This window comes from Lepisma saccharinum, chromosome 10, assembly GCF_977018435.1.
Source record: "Lepisma saccharinum chromosome 10, izLepSacc3.1, whole genome shotgun sequence".
Classification (NCBI taxonomy): Eukaryota; Metazoa; Arthropoda; class Insecta; order Zygentoma; family Lepismatidae; genus Lepisma; species Lepisma saccharinum.
The window spans coordinates 79,112,462-79,129,269 of NC_139238.1; the positions used below are offsets into that span (position 1 = coordinate 79,112,462).

The window sequence follows — 16,808 nt, forward strand, 5'->3', positions numbered from 1 at the left end:
TTGTATTACATGTTACAACAACTGCTCAAAATGGCCACCATTGTTTTCAATGCTCTTATTACACCTTTCTGATACTGATTTACAGATGCTATTACACAATTATGCTGCGAATATTTGTGAAAAATTAAGTTCTATGACTTCTCTAAAGTGTTACAAATTTCACAGCTTCACGGCAAAACTTTTGTCTTTCAGAATTCCCCACATGGAGAAATCACATGAGGTTAAGTCCGGAGATCTTGCAGGCCATGGCACCTCTTCTCCCTATCCACTGTCTGAAGTGCTCATTTAAAGCAAAATGGTTAGTCTGTGTTTATCAATATTAGAGACTCAATCACAATGTCTGACACCTAACTCAGCAAGAAATAAGATGAAACAGGTCATTGATAGTGGAGGGGCATCATAAAATGGAGGGGATCACGAAGGTACATTGAACTGCATCCGTCACATCGTAGGGTGCAGTGGTAAACCAACTTATGCTGACCCCTGTACATGAAAAAAGTGGGTTTACTGGCAGTAAACCAGAAAACATGGGAGAATACACCACTACTGTTTTCTAGGAATAAAGTACTGTAGAAACTTACCAGGTCCTGCTTGCGATCCGTCAATTGTGAACTCAGCCTCTTCTGCGCATCGAGCACCAGCCAAACCACGACCAGTGAGAACGACCCTCACTGGTCCTGCTCCCGGACCCCCTTCAACAACACACAGCACTGGTGACCGTGGAAGAGGAATTCCCGCCCAGTGGAGGTAGAGCAAATGCTCTCCTGTTTCCCGGGGAGTCATCAGGAGACGAACCCTGGATACTCCCGTTGACTCCACAGCTACTGGAACTGCTGTGCCACTGGGACCTCTGCATTCTGCCTCCAGGACACCTGTGGCCAATACAAAGTAACAGTTACATATGCAAATTTAGGTAATTCTTCTTGAAGGAGTGCATTGTTTGTTATCGTCATTAATAATGATAATTCATAACAAATTAGGGACAGACTGATATGAAATTTTGGCTGATACTGATAAAGTACCAATATAAAATTTACTGATACCGACAACCAGTATTCTATCAACCTATCCAATATAAAATTCCAAATAGTTCATTCATTCCCTTAATAAATATGTTACCAGATGAGTCAAGTTTTTGCAATGCAAAAGAAACTGCATTTTTAGACATCAACTTTTAAAAAAGTACAGAATGGAGATTGTGTGTTTATATCCATAATTTTTTTTACAAAATGGCACAATATTGCACTAACTATAAGTTATTTATAGATACATCACATCAGTAAAATTATCTGTACTTTTACCAATGAACTGATATGCCAATATGCCTATATGAGCCAATACTGATAGAGTGCCAATTAATTTGTCCCCTCCCTATTACAAATACAACAAGCATAAAAGAATTAAGTAGCAACCTTCCAGCTTTGCAGACAAAGTTTTCATCAAATGATTCTACAAGTTGTTACAATTACTTTAACAAAGCTCTTTGGGAAAAAAATGTTAAATTGATAAATTTAACTATTAATCATCATATATTTATTTTGAAATAGGTAATGTTTCATAAACTTCTCACTTGTATCATCAAAACCAACAAGACGGGGAAAAAACACTAGTACTGTAAATTACATAGTTGATTGAAGCAGTTCCAAGATATTCACTATGGTGAATACTGTAATACTAATGTATTTTCTAGCATAAGTCATACGACAGTTTTATATGTCAAAATTGGAAGTTTACTAAAGTTAAATTTATAAAGGGGAAAAAAACCTCTATGGTATTCAATCAGAAAATCAACATTAGTTGAAATATTCTCTTATTTCTAACAGTTCAATAGATTGCAATACCTGGGCCTGCTTCTGATACGTCAAAGCTTATCTTCTTCGTTTGATGCAAGGACAGCTCCAGCCTATTCTGGTCATCCATGAATGATTCCCATCCACCAATAACCCTCACCTTTCGTGGATCAACAATCTTTGGATGAAAGGGAGACCCTGTGAGGAAAAAAGGGAAACAAAATGAAAAAAAAAACCATAAATTTCTCAACTTCATTCACCAAGGAGTTCAAGATTAATGGACTGATTTTACATTATGGGCACATAAGCACACAGCCTGTCACGCAATACAGGGAGAAGCTCCTTAACTAAAGCATAATTGAGGATAGGCCACCCACCAAAAAAATAAGATATGTCTCTTAAAACTTTCCTCACTTGGTAGCTCACCTGGCTGATTGTGCTGTGATGCACAATGTGTTTGTGAAAAAAAATCCAATATTTTTTTTCTCCAGCATATCCAAATCATTATAAATTTTAACAAAATCCTATGTACAATTGCTCTAGTGCTGTTTGAGAAAATGCATATTAGCAAATGAGATCACTTGAATTTGACACCCACCTTGAATTTCTTTTCCATTCCACAAAACTCGAACATCAAACACACCAACTTCCTTGGGAGTGTAGCTAACGACATACATGCCATCGTCCTCTTGTTCCATGTGGCACTTGGCAACACTGTCTGGCCCATCCACCTGCACGTGGGGCTCTCCGGACAATCCGTTCCTCTCCAGCTTAAACGCTGCTGGGGCGTCCACCTGCCCGGTGCTCAGTCCATCTCCATAAGCCTTGGCTACCCCTTCTTCTTCCACCAGGAAAGTAATGGGCGATCCTGAAAACAAAGGGCATTGTTACTTAGTAATATCAAGAAAAGAAAAGAAATCTTATCTTATGTTACAGTTGTAACTCTATCAGTTGTGGCTCTATCTTGTACACTTGTAATGCAATTATGTAAGTGAAATAATGGGAATTTATGTACACTCTGTATACATAACTTTGCCATGAATTTTCATAGAGGAGATTTTTGTATATCAATTAGGGATGGTCCGATATGAAATTTTGACTGATGCTTAAAAAGTAAAATTTACCGATACCAATAACCAATATTCTACCAATCCAATATAAAATCCCAAATGATACATGAAGAACCTGAACAGTTCATTGACCTCCTTAATAAATGTGTGTTTGCAGATGACAACAATTAATGCAAGAAGTTGGATATTTAGACATTTACTTTTTAAAAAAAAAGTAAAGCATGGATATTATCCATGAAAATTACAACAAAATGGCAGAATTTTGCATGAAAGTATACGATATTTATAGATATATCAGATCGGTAAAATAATTGGTAATTTTACCGATAAATAGATACAACAATATGCCTATATTGGCCGATAGCGATTGAGTATCAATTAATCTGTCCCATTCTTAATATGAATAACCATTATGAAGAAAATATAATATTTTTACTAAAGACTAGACTCCTTGGCACAAAAGCCTTGTAAGAACAAGGGTGTAGTCAGCACAAGTACCCTTGCCGTTGTTTTCTGACTTTTGAGACCACAGGCTACCTGCCACTTCTTCTTTTCAAGTAGCTACCTACTGCCCAACTGTTTATCTCCCATATTGGTTGATGATGACAGTTTTAACCAATCCTGTTAGCTTTTTGAGAAGTACAGACCTTTTACACTGTTATCTGAGGAAGTTTTTAGTACATTAACTTTTTAATGGGTCATGTATGTCCTGTGCAGTTCCCTTTACAACCGTGCACTTTTAACTCTTCTCAAGGGATGCTTTACACCCATTTTTTAATCCTAAGGGATAAGGGAATTTTTTCTGTATATTGTGAAGGGTACAAGATGGCCTATGCATAAAAAAATATTAATTCATACGCTCACTCACCCCAATTGTCTCACGGTACTGGATTAATGCTGAAATTTTGGGGGCTCCCAGAGAAAAATAAAACTGAGACTGCTCATAGTAAAGGTGGGAGCGCTAACCATTTGGCTATGCAAGAGCCATATTATTTTTACTACTATTAGTATTCTTCTACTAGATGCTCCAGACACAACTTTCTTACTGCATTTTAAAAATTTCCCAATTTCAAACCATTAATATACTGAAATAGTCATTCTCATATTTTGCTATAGCTTCTAGCTCCATCAAGGCAAATCTTTGGAAGTTGGGAGTAAATTTTTAGTCACGGCATTTATGCTCTGTTGCATTCTCTTAAAAAAAATAATTAAAAAAGAAGAAAAGAAAGAAAGAAACTCATGAAACCATTTATTATTTCAATCAATTAATAAAATATGAAAACCAACTTGTAATCTGATTTTTGCATTTTACAACTTACATTTTGAGCTAACTGATTTTTCCTTTCATTATTTTTCTGGAAAACTAATGAAAAAAAACCCCTAATTCTTCAATCAAATGAATGATAATGATTTCCAGGGAGTCAACTGACTGGTTCGACCTACCATTCCGATGCCAATGCCTGTATGTACATTATGATTGTAAAGTAGTTTCATTTGATTGTCCTACATGGTAAAACTGACAATATTCAAGATGATTTACTTAATAAACATTTCTTACTTGAATATAAGGCACTCACTCATGCATGGCAAAATATGAAACGTATCACCATTCTTCTTTATGTAAACAGGTACTTCAAACATTCCAATTGGATTGGTTAATAATCAAGTTGAAATCAGGAAACTTTCATGTATGGCACACTTTGGAATGAATGATGATAAATTGTCTTTCAATCTCCGTATACATATATTCTGTGAGTACACCGCACAAAGATAAAAATGCAACTGAGCAGGCTATGAGATTTTGTCATTATTTATAAGTCTCTTTTGTAATAAATAATAATTCAGTGCTTAACATACTCTTCCTATGTTTTCCCCACATTCACCTACATGCTAAAGTGTAGTTCAAAAACTCTCAATAGATGGCATAACAGATAACTGAAAATGTTAATTGCTAGGTAATGTTGAAACCAGAAGGGGAAGGATTTTTTTATTTTTCAACAAATCCACAACTGGAATGTGCTTGAAGCGTGAAAATAACTACATGAAGTATCTGCTTTGCCATTTAATGTTCACTTTTATCTTTGTCCCAAATGAAAATACCTAACAAGAGACATATATTCTATTCTTGTTCATTTATTGCAATATTACAGAAGCTGACTAACCTGGCACTTCTTCACCACCATATGTAATGTTGAATCGATATCGGCCAGGTACAGTGGGGAAGAATTCAATGAGGTCACTCTCCCTGTCACCAATGCCCTTCACTTCGATCGGAAGGTTCTGTCCCAATGGGCTTGTCACTGTTACATCAAGCTCTGCAAAACCAGCTTCCTTTCGGCGCACTGTTGGTAGAGATTTATAAAGTCTCAAACAAAATACATGATGAAACAATAAAAAACAAAAGTATACATAAAGTTAGCTGCATGTGCATTTTTATTAATTCTGGCTAAATTTCTATGCTACCAAATCTCCTATGGCTCTGGCCAGGAAAGTAGCCACACTTTTATTCAATGAGTAACTTCCAGGAGTTAGGATTAAGGAATGGCCATATTATTATTATTGTTGTTGTTAATGATGACGATGAGAACAATGATGATAATATATTCCTGTGCTCTGCACTGTACAATGAAGTTAAGGCCTCACACATTCTAGATCTCAGCCATCGTGGAGGTGATGTCATCAGCACCATGCTCTGGCCACATTTATCACTTTCTCTATCTGAAGTGTTATTACAACAGAATAATTGATTGATTATTATTGATAATAATATTTGAGTAATTATTGATAACAACTCCTTTGAACCAGTTTCCAAATTCAAATACTTAGGAGTAATATGAACAAATGAAAATTATATTAAAGAAGAAATAAAAAGTAGGCTTAATTCAGGAAATGCATGTTACTTCTCTCTTCATAAACGTTTGTCTTCTCATTTAATATCTAAGAAACTAAAAGTTAAAATATACAAAACAGTAATTTTGCCTGTATTATTATATCGATGCGAAACTTGGTCCCTTACATTGAAAGAGGAACATAAATTGAGAGTATTTGAAAATAAGATCCTTAGGAAAATATTTGGACCTAAAAGGGATGAGGAGACAGGTGAGTGGAGAAGGTTACATAATTTAGAAGTACATAATTTGTATTCATGTCCAGAGATATTAGAATGATTAAATCAAGAAGATTTAAATGGGCAGGCCACGTGGCACGAATGGGAGAGGAAAGAGGAGTTTACAGGATTCTTGTTGAGAAACCTGATGGTAAGAGACCTGTAGGAAGGCCAAGACGAAGATGGAGGGACAACGTTGAGATGGATCTAAAGGAAATCGGTAGGGATGGAAAAGAGTATATAGATAGATCTTGCTCAAGATAGGGACAGATGGAAGGCCTGTGTTGCTGCAGCCATGAACCTTCGGGTTTAAGAAGGCTAGAGAGTTAGTTAGTTATTACAACAGATATATTTTTACAGAAAACCCCATCTTTATATGGAGCTGTGGTGGTCTAGTCGGTATCATATCTGACTGACCTGGGTTTGATTCCAAGGTGGGAATCAAACCCAGGTCAGAATACTTCCAACCTTGTCCCTACATAAAGTTGCTCCGGGGCTCACCCAGCCTCAAATCAATGGGTACCTGGGGGCAACCCTGGGGGATGAAGGTGGCAGAGTATGGTATGGTACTGAGTGCAGAGTATGGTATGGTACTGATCATACCAACTCTAAAATGGTTGAGATTGATAGAATGTGTGAGGTCCTACTCCCACATCCTCCTATATATGCCTCATAACATGGTGCAAAGTGCACGGGGAACTTCATCTTTTTTACCATCTTTTCATAAACAATGAAACAAGAAAGGGTTGGACTGGTGAAAACACAACAACCTGGGCAACGTAAGTACCACTTGAGGTACAACATCCTGGCTTGAGGGGTTAACGCCTTATTTTTATTGAAAGACACTCAATAAACCAAAAACAATCAGATAACATTGACATATTGTTCTACCATTGTTATGAATAATGGGTGCATTCAAATAAGAATAAGGAAACTTACAATTCTGATATATTGGAACTCATGACACAGATAATCCACACACTAGTGATACTTACACTTAAAAGCAATCTTCTCATTAACAGCCACCAGATTAGATGCCACCTCTTCAATTTGTACTTTGGAAGCATCAAACACCTGGCAGAAGAAGGGAGACCCTCGGACAGGCTTTGATCCATGAACCACATCTATTTTGTAAGAGCCTGGAAAGAAATATTTATAGAAAAGGTAGAGAAATAACTAGGAATGGAACAGATTAGTACTCTATTGGTATCGGCACAATGGTTTATTAGTAAATTTATTAATCTATCTATAAATATCTTGTAATGTAATGCAATATTCTGCCATTTTGTTACAATTTTTATGTATGTAAACATATAATCCCCATGCCCTACTTTTTCAAAATAAAGTAAACATTTAAATATGCAGCTTATTTTGCACTGCAGTCATTAGCGAGGTCAATGAACCATTCAGTTTCTTCAAGGGCCATTTGGAATTTTATATTGGGTAAGTAAAATATTCGTTATTGGTATCAATAAATTTTTTATCAGTACTTTCATTTCATATTGGCCCATCCCTAGAAATAACACCGGTCAAAAACCTGTAATTTTAAAACATCTCTCGTATCAATTTGGTTTACAAATACACGACAACAATCAAAATATTTCATATTTCCTGGCTTTCCCAAGGCTTTTAATATTTTTTATGAAATCCCAGGACTTTCTAGTTTTCTCAGGATTTGAAAGCTAATAGAAATCCTGCATTTTATAAAGTTGTCTTCAATCTTTAGTTACAAATTTTGCACTTGTTTTTATACGAGGGCAGGCTGAAAAGTAATGCCTCCTATTTTTTTTGACAGTGTAAAGACATTTTGGATATTGAGCAACCATGCATTGTACTCTTCAGACTTTCCCCCTTCTCCATTCCAAGTTTCAAACTTCTACCACCATGGGTCAGTGGTGGTACCAGGATTATTCATCTAGGGGTGCTGAGGGGGTGCGGAAAGAAATTTAGGAGGTGCGATTCTGAAAATAAGGAAAACATGAAACACGCATGTAACCTTTCAAAACTGGGGGAGCAAGGTGCCAAAACTGAGGGGGTGGGGGGGAAAGAACAGTTTTCTTTCCCTTGGTAGCATAGCATGGGGACAAAAATAGCAAAACTGCATCACTAATCGATGCCACTGATTAGCATAAATTACTGACTGAAACTATTAAAATACAGTGTGTCCCGCTTATACATATAATAAAAGAAAAATTCATAACTTCCAAACAAACTGTCAGAATGATGTGATTGTTGTTTCATTTTAAATAATGACTCAGAAATTTTTATTTAGCAACACATTCAGTGGTAGTTGGGCATGCGCAGTAGCCAGAATGTCTTGAAAACTGATATTATCAGTTTCTCAGTAGCCATTCATCATGTGGTTGCCGTAAGAAAAGGTGTTTTGTGTTTTAACATTGTCTGAAGTGAAGTCTGTGACACTTGTGCAGAGATGATTTCGTGCACGTTATGGTTTCGGTGCAAAAGAAGAAGTCCCATCGTACATTTCAATAAAGAAATAACAGTTACGCGAAACTCGTTAGAGAAAATGGATAGGAAGAGGTTTGAATTTTATTGAATGGCCCTCAAGGTCACCACACCTCACTGTGTGAATTTTTTTTTTTTTTGAGGGGGGGGGGTATGTTAAGGACAAAGTTTACTGTACACCGGTTAGAGATTTGCAAGACTTGTGTGAAAGAATTGTGGTTGCAGTAAGCAACATTACCCCGGACATGCTTCAAAACGTGTGGCTTGAGGCTGACAATCGGTTTGACATTTGCCGTGCCACTAACGGTTCACATGTGGAAGTGCGCTAGTTTTCTTGATTTGTAAAATAAAATTCTGAGTTGTTACATGTTTGTACAAAGTTGTCCATACATATTCAGATTTCCGTAGGGTGTTTAAGAGGCGTTTTGCTTCTTCAGAGGCAAAAGAAAGGGAGTTGGCATCTGTACGGGCCAAACGGTACAACAAAAACAATGACAATAGTTTGGAAGAATATGTTTGGTCTGTATACTCTGTTTACAGAAACCTGAGTACCCACTACACAGAGCAGGAGGTGGTAAACCTCATAATCGGCCAATTGCCTTATATTGATGGGAACCATACAGTCATGACAGAAGTCTACCAGACTTTGATTCAATTTGATTTGAATTTAAAATTTTGGGAGCGTCAGCACTTAGGCTATTTTGCTCCCGTCACATTATAAGGGAGCCAGCCCCTTACCATTACAAATTACAACTCTAACGTTGCATAACTAAAAAATTTAAAATGTTCTGACTTCTGTTAAAAGCTGAGGCTGTAAAGGGGCACTCAGCACACATAAGGACAAAAGAACAGGACAATACAAACAAAATTATACTGGCCATGGGGCCAGTCGCCAGAGCCTCGTTAGTCTTCAGTCCAGGGTGCACTAATGTGGAAGTGAGGTTGACATTTGGGTGTACTACGTGGAAGGTCACCCCTTACACCCCTCTACCAGACAAAAATTTGTTCCTAAAACTATGGAAACCACTCTGTGTAAAATGATTCAGGATAATTCCGTTGGGGTAACCTGAGCACTTAGATGCACAAACAATGGGAATGACAGGAATATAAGACTTGCCCAAATGTTGGGCCACTGTGATAAAAGAAAAATAAAGATTCCTTTGAATTCTTGTCAATAAATGTAAAATGAATTCAAAAGTATGCAAAACTTTTGATTTTATCCATTTAGAAGCCTAAAACAAATATTTACTCTTAACAACTGTTGACAGCATACTGTTACCATTATCTGATGTTTGTATTCACCTGCTATCTGAGCTGTAAACTCTGCCAGCAGATTTCCATCCTTCTGTTGGTAACATCGAACAGGTACTGCAGAACCATGGGGGCCCGTGATTACCACATCAAAGTCCTTGGCAGGGTGTCCCAGTGTCTCAATCACAAAGGATGTGACTTTACCAGCTCGCGATTGATGCAAACCAATGCCAGTTGCTACAATGTCCTTTCCAACTGCAGGATTCTTCACTGCCACTTCAAATGGACAACCTAATATATGAAAAAATTGCTTTAGAACTAATGACTTTGTACAGGATTAGACTTTGCAACTTTCTCAGATTGTCTGGAAGGTTCCAGAATTCCATACACTCTTCCAGTGGAATATGGAGAGGTGGACAAAGATAAGCATACGTCTATGTCTTGAAATAATATACAGTGTGTCCAAAAAGTCTCTCTACCCCTAGACTATATTTTACTTAGTACACATTAGCCCTAGATGCATATGACATATTTATTTAGTATACCATTTATTTACATTATAACTAGGGCTCGGAAGTTGAAGACCTATAAATTGCCAAAAAAAAACTTATAAAAAGACCTAAAAATATCAAAAAAGAACCTAAAAACGGAAAAAAGGACATATAAATGTGATCAAAATTAATTAATAACTTCAGTTTTAATTACATATTTAATGAATAAAAAAATACAAAATTCTGGTGGTATGGAACACACGGTGTGAAAAAACTATATGAATCAAATGCATCTTCTTTCAGACATTATATATTTTTTAGATTAACATAATTTGAAAAATCATATTTGGCCTAACCACACTAGGGTTACAGAAATAGGACTCCAGAAACCTTACCTCAGTTGGCACTGCAGTATATCACATAGTCAAATATATTTATTTCTTTACTACAGAAAGGATGTTTAAGAGGTGATGGACTGATGATGATTCGAATTGAGAATAGGCAGTAAAAACGTAGTCGAAAGAAGGTGAAGTTGCAAAAAAAAAAAGCCGTTAAGACCTTAAAAAAGGCTAAAAAAGGACCAATAAGCCAAAAAATGCAGAAAAAGGCAAAAAAGGACAAATAAGACCCACCTTTTTCTGGCCTACAATGACCCAAAATGAACATATATTATGTTGGGCCTCGTCTTCGGACACTAGGAAAAAAAAGGATTTTTCCTCAATTTCCGAGCCCTAATTATAACATACTTAGGAACTTTATGTTACAGTATATTGTTTGCCCCATGCATTGTTGTTCACACCCAAATGTCACTAGCTTTTCCTAGTAACTACTGTATGTCCGCTCACATCAGCCATGGCACAACAACTGGCATGCAAGTTCGAAGTGTTCCATGTGACTTTCAGAGCAGGATGTCAACCATAAAAATGAAATCATTCCCAAGCAACTAAATATTGACCAATTTTCAACAAGGTTTCAACAGGATACATGCAATTGGGGGTACAGGGACTTCTTGGATACTCTGAAGAACATAATATAAATATTTTAGGGATCTTCTCATCCAAATTCTTATGCAATGAAATATATAAAGATATGATGAAATTTTATTTATGAATGTACCGTGATTGATATGAGGAACGAATGCCTTCATCCTTATCATGAGAAGTACCATGAACCTAGTGAAATAAAAATACAAACCTGCTATATGCATGCCATTGTATTTCACATCAATTTTATGTGGAATAGCAAACTTGGGATGGTAGATGACTTCGTATTGGCCGTCGTCCAGCTCACGGATCGAATGTTTCACATCATGGCCAGCAGCTCTCACAACCACGGACAGAGCTCCTCGTCCAGCCATTGCAGTGTCAACTGTCAAGAAGCAAAAACATACATTTGATTTTATGAAAACTTAATATCTTTGACTTAACTAATAACAAATTAGGAACCTCAAGGTGAAAAGGACAAAACTTAAAGACACAGTTTGTCCTTTTTACATTTTACCTTTAATATCACGTGATTTTACTTGAATAATTTTATTCTGCTTCCTGAAGACCAATCTCTATTGGTTAAAATGCTCAGTGGATACAAAACACACCACTATAAGGTGCATTGTATGAATTCAATTTTAACAAATTAGTCTTATATAAGACGTAAGCAAGTTACTAAAGTTATATCCATGAAACTTTGTTGTAAATCTTCTATTAATTTCGGTGGCCTCTGTCACCATCCATTTGAGAACTGGATGCTCTAAATGTTAATAGAACATTTACAAGTAAGTTTCGTCGACATAACTTTAGTAACTCGCTTACATCTTATATTATCAACCACGTTGTTTATTCCCCTTATCATAAATTAGTCTTGTTATGTAGTTTGAGTCTGTTTTAAAGTCCACCTTAGGCACAGAAAGGCTAGTTAGGACCAGGCATCCAAAACAAGTGTCTCCACCAGATATTGAACCTGGGACCCCTTGATTACAAGGCCATGGTGTTACCACTACAACGATGGGGAGGCCCTCTTGTTATTTAGTAGGGATGGAACAGATTAATCGGTACTCTATCGGCATCGGGTGAAATAGGCATATCGGTTGATCAGTTTATCAGTAAAATCACCGATTATTTTACCGATCCGATATGTCTATAAAAATCTTATTATGTAGTGAAATATTTGTTATAATTTTTATGGATAATTGCCATGCCCTACTTTTTAAAAAAGTTAATGTCTAAATATAACTTCATTTGCACTGCAGTCACCTGGAAACAAACATTTATTAAGGAGGTCAATGAATCATTCAGGTCTTCAGAGACCATTTGGAATTTTATATCAGATCGGTAGAATATTGGTTATCGATAAATTTTATATCGGTACTTTATTGATATCACTCAAAATTTTATATTAGTCCATCCCTATTATTTAGTATTTATTTTGAAATATAATGGATTTCTATGCTATTCATAATTTCCAGTTTCAAATCCAAGTTGCTGAATACTAGAATTTTACATGAGATCTGAAATTTTGCCTACAGTTTGAAACAAATTACTTATCTTATTTTTAAATAAGTCACTATGACTTATTCTGTTAATGGCTTACATACCTGTAAAGTGAGCAGCCCTGTTGCAATATGCTTCGCCGATCTCTGTAATCTTGACCTGTGATGGGTTGAAGACTTCCACAACAAATGGGTGCTTGCTGATTGGTTGATCCTGGTGGAACACAGTGATGTAATGTGACCCCACGTGGCTTGGTTTGTACTCAGCCCTGAATATTCCACTTCGCAATCTTGAAACATGGCATGGGACACGGGAACCATCCGGTCCTGGAAAACACATTGCTTTACAGCAAGTCATTTTGAAAACACCAATTCCCTCATAAAAGTAAATAATAACAGTAAATAGTTATTTTATGATATGTTGCACAACAGATACAACCATTTTGTGTGTGTGTGTGTGTGTGTGTGTGTGTGTGTGTTTGCATAACTATTACAGATAAGGGAATCATATCTCATCAGATTGTTGGTCAAAGTTTAAAAAATTGAAAGGTAAAAATGTATCAGAATGCTTCCGTAATGTTCCTTACTCTAAATCATTGGATATAAATCTATGTGTAAAACTTTGAATGAAGTTTTTGTCCCTTTGTCTAGTGTAAGGAAGACTGGATAGTTCGAGTTGGTTCTCCTGAACATTTCATTTTCAGTCACCTTTGTAATTTTACCAGAAGACGTAACTTATGTTTCAAGTGCTTGTATCCAAGATACAGCTTTTTTAAAAGAGCTAAAGTGAGTGCAGTGGGATGTTAATTGTGTTTTTCAGGGAACCAAGGTGAAAACTTAAAATGTGGGAAAATGTAAAATTCATATTATAAAATTGGGGTTGTTGTTTTCTTGAGTTTAGAATTCAAATTTAGAATCCTTAATCAATATAACGTTTCTATATTTGAGCGGCTTGGGAGTAAAACTTGACAACCCGCTCTCCATTCAAATTGAGATAATATTAGGTATTGTTGCTGCACAGTCTCCGTTGCTTACACATTAGTGAATAAGGTATATTCAATAGTGGTTATTGGCAAAAACACACAGAGACATCTGGGTTATACACAATGCAATGGACAAACTTTCACTTGCATTTTTTTTTCAGTTTCATACTCCCGAGGGGGAATCATCTCTCAACGACAACAAGTTCTTGAGCTACGATTTTTTTCTTTGTACTTCGAGGCAATTCATGATGGATGCGGTAAACACAGTTTAAAATTACTTACGTGAAATGTAGAAATTTCATATTTCCACGTTGCACAATTTAATAGTTAAATCCTATTAATTGTGCAACGTGGAAATACAAAATTTCTACATTTCACGTAAGTAAACTTTGAGGCAAGTTTGAAAAACGTGCACCTGGAATGTGCTCGTCCAGAGAGGCTATATACGTGTACCTGGAAGAGACTCTCGACAGCTAAAGGATAAACTTATTTCGGCAAATCACAGACGAAATATTGCATGTAATTTCCTTACCTAGCACTTCAATATATACATGCCCCTCCATTCCTTTGGGGTCAATGTCAAAGAATGCCGTTGACCCGACAACCACTTCCTTCAGCCCATCACCACGAACAGTGACCATCTTGGACTCTCTTCTCTGGATGTGTCGCATTTCTTTGGCTCCCAGTTCCTGAACGTCACACTTGAATGGGCTGCCTGCATTTAGAGAGTAAAAACATAGGAGAGCATTAGACTAATATATTAGAGAATTTTGATGAGGATTGACCAATATGAATTACTAGGGCTGAACCAATACCCATACTGATGTCAATGCTCTTGCCAATCCCACTGATGTCTGAAAATTGTTAACAATTAAAAGATGTTCAAAATATTGATTAATAGTAGTGTATAAATATCTCACTCTAGTTATATGCATAAATTTACCAAAAGATTTTGCTTTAAAATATTCCAAGAATTACATCAGAATATTAAATTCCAATTGACGGTAACACAGCAAGTTCCCAAGGGGATAGTGATAGTGGATGAATGAAATTAATTAAGGATGGGACTAACCGATATTCTATAGGTATCGGCTCATATAGGCATATTGGTTTATCAGTAAAATTACCGATTATTTTACCGATCCAATATATCTATAAATATCGTACAATTTAGTGCAAATTTCTGCGATTTTGTCATAATTTTTATGGATAATCCCTATGCCCTACTTTTTAAAAAAGTAAATGTCTAAATATGCAACTGCAGTCACTTCAAAATACACAATTATTAAGGAGGTCAATGATCCATTTAAAATTAATAGAAGCATTGATAAATAATTTTATGTACAGAGTACATACATTAAGAAAACTAACATATTGTGACCATTCCAGAGTCCAGCTACTTACCAAATGTTCACCAAAATTAGAACAATTATCACTAACATTCAGACAAATACAGTGGAACTTCCATTTTATGTTCCTGGATTTTACATTTTACTGCATTATACATTCAATCGTGATGGGCCCAACATTGCAAAATGCCATAAAATGTTCTTCGATTTTATATTTTCTGGTGTTTTAAGTTTTTCCAGCTTAGTCCACTAAAAAAACATATTACGCACACCTGTCATTAATATTACTTGAAAACATTTAAACCCATTCTCACCAATTTTGAGTTACATTAAGTGGTGAGGATATGTGTTTCGAGCAATAGTAGTTCAGTCCTATTAATGAATACAATAAGCAATTACCCGGTACATCCTCTTCATTGAATGTGATGTTCACAAAGTGAGGAATGGGTTCGTGAGGGACGAACGTAACGTCATACAGCCCTCTGCTGCGTGCCACAACTTCTGCCTTCACCGTAGATTTTGCGGTGCTCACAACCAGCTCCAGTGTCCCTTCCCCTGCTTCAGAAGCATCCACAGTGAACGTGACAGGCTTCTCCACCTGCAATACAGCAGAGAATAATTAATAATTACCTCAAAGAGAAAAAAAAAAATTAAAGAACCATAAACAGAATGATTTACTTGGAATCATCCTAAGTACCTACTGAACGTAGCAACATATTCAGCTCCTCTTAATAACACCAATAAGCTACCAATATAAAAATTAGATTGGTAAAATTATTAGTTGCCAATAAGTCGCATTCATCTTTACAAAAATGAACAAAACTAGGTCCTGACCACTGGTGAACAGCCCACTCCAATTCTTTTGAGAAAATTAACATTTTCAAATAAAAGCAGAAAAGAACTTGGGGGGGAAAAATCAAAGTGCTAAATTCAAACACGGGCCCAAATTAGTAGAGGCATGCATATTTTGTTTTTGACGAAAACATGAAATGTGAAATAACACATTGTAATGCTAATTTTTCATGTTTCTGAAAAGTGTGAGGTGCATTTTACTACCCTGTTTTGTCACGAAATAATGCGAAATGAACTGGAAAATGCGAAATGAACTCTTAAACACGAAATTTAGAGTTTACTTACTGATGAGACACCTTCTCAAGTCAGAATTATCCTGTGAGTTATGCAATTCACGGAAAATTGATTATTCTGCTGTAAATATTTGAGAAGCAAAAATGGACCCCTTTATACAGGAATAAACTTAATATTCTGGTAACAGCATAAATATGTTATTAGAATGGATATGTTTATTTTGGGTAAAAAGTACAGTTTTGAAATCAAATTTTGGATTATATTCAAAATTTTAAAACCAAAATTTCATTTTATATATCACTTTTTCACCGCTATAACAGCGAAATTTTATTTTACTTTGAACCTGAAATTGACTGTTTTTGTACCGAAATTTTGCTTTTCTATTTTCCAAAAATATGTGCTTCTACCAATTAGCCATTTTTGTCTTTGAACAACTTTTAAAATCAAGTAATTATGAGATATTTTATTGTGTGGTTTGCCTCCCTCCCACCTAGCTATGAAATATTACAATTCCAGCCTCTCTGAAAAAATGCTGCATGCACTACTGACTCTGAATGTTTCAAAAGTACAGAATAATAATAACAAAACTCTGCACCGAAATATTTCTTACTTAAAAGCAAATAATGCTTCTCACATTTGATGTAAGTAATTTTATGTCTCACCCTTTAAATAAATAAAAATAATACCTAGTTTACAAATGAATTTGACTACAATACAACACTTTCTATTTT

The 16,808-nt window shown here is 35.8% G+C and overlaps 1 protein-coding gene across 4 annotated transcripts in view; it reads right to left on the reverse strand.

Moving 5' to 3' along the window:
- The window catches only part of jbug (filamin-type immunoglobulin domains fbug), a 304,098-nt gene that overhangs the window by 17,204 nt on the left and 270,086 nt on the right, over positions 1–16,808 (reverse strand). For all 4 annotated transcript variants that reach the window (XM_083129980.1, XM_083129979.1, XM_083129981.1 and 1 more), the window contains 10 exons: positions 15,391–15,589; positions 14,175–14,357; positions 12,765–12,986; positions 11,369–11,542; positions 9,735–9,974; positions 6,962–7,105; positions 5,023–5,202; positions 2,389–2,658; positions 1,842–1,988; positions 582–872 (listed from right to left, as the gene is read on the reverse strand). In XM_083129980.1, the coding sequence (XP_082986106.1) occupies positions 582–872; positions 1,842–1,988; positions 2,389–2,658; positions 5,023–5,202; positions 6,962–7,105; positions 9,735–9,974; positions 11,369–11,542; positions 12,765–12,986; positions 14,175–14,357; positions 15,391–15,589 (2,050 nt within the window). The remainder of the gene's footprint in view (positions 1–581; positions 873–1,841; positions 1,989–2,388; positions 2,659–5,022; positions 5,203–6,961; positions 7,106–9,734; positions 9,975–11,368; positions 11,543–12,764; positions 12,987–14,174; positions 14,358–15,390; positions 15,590–16,808) is intronic.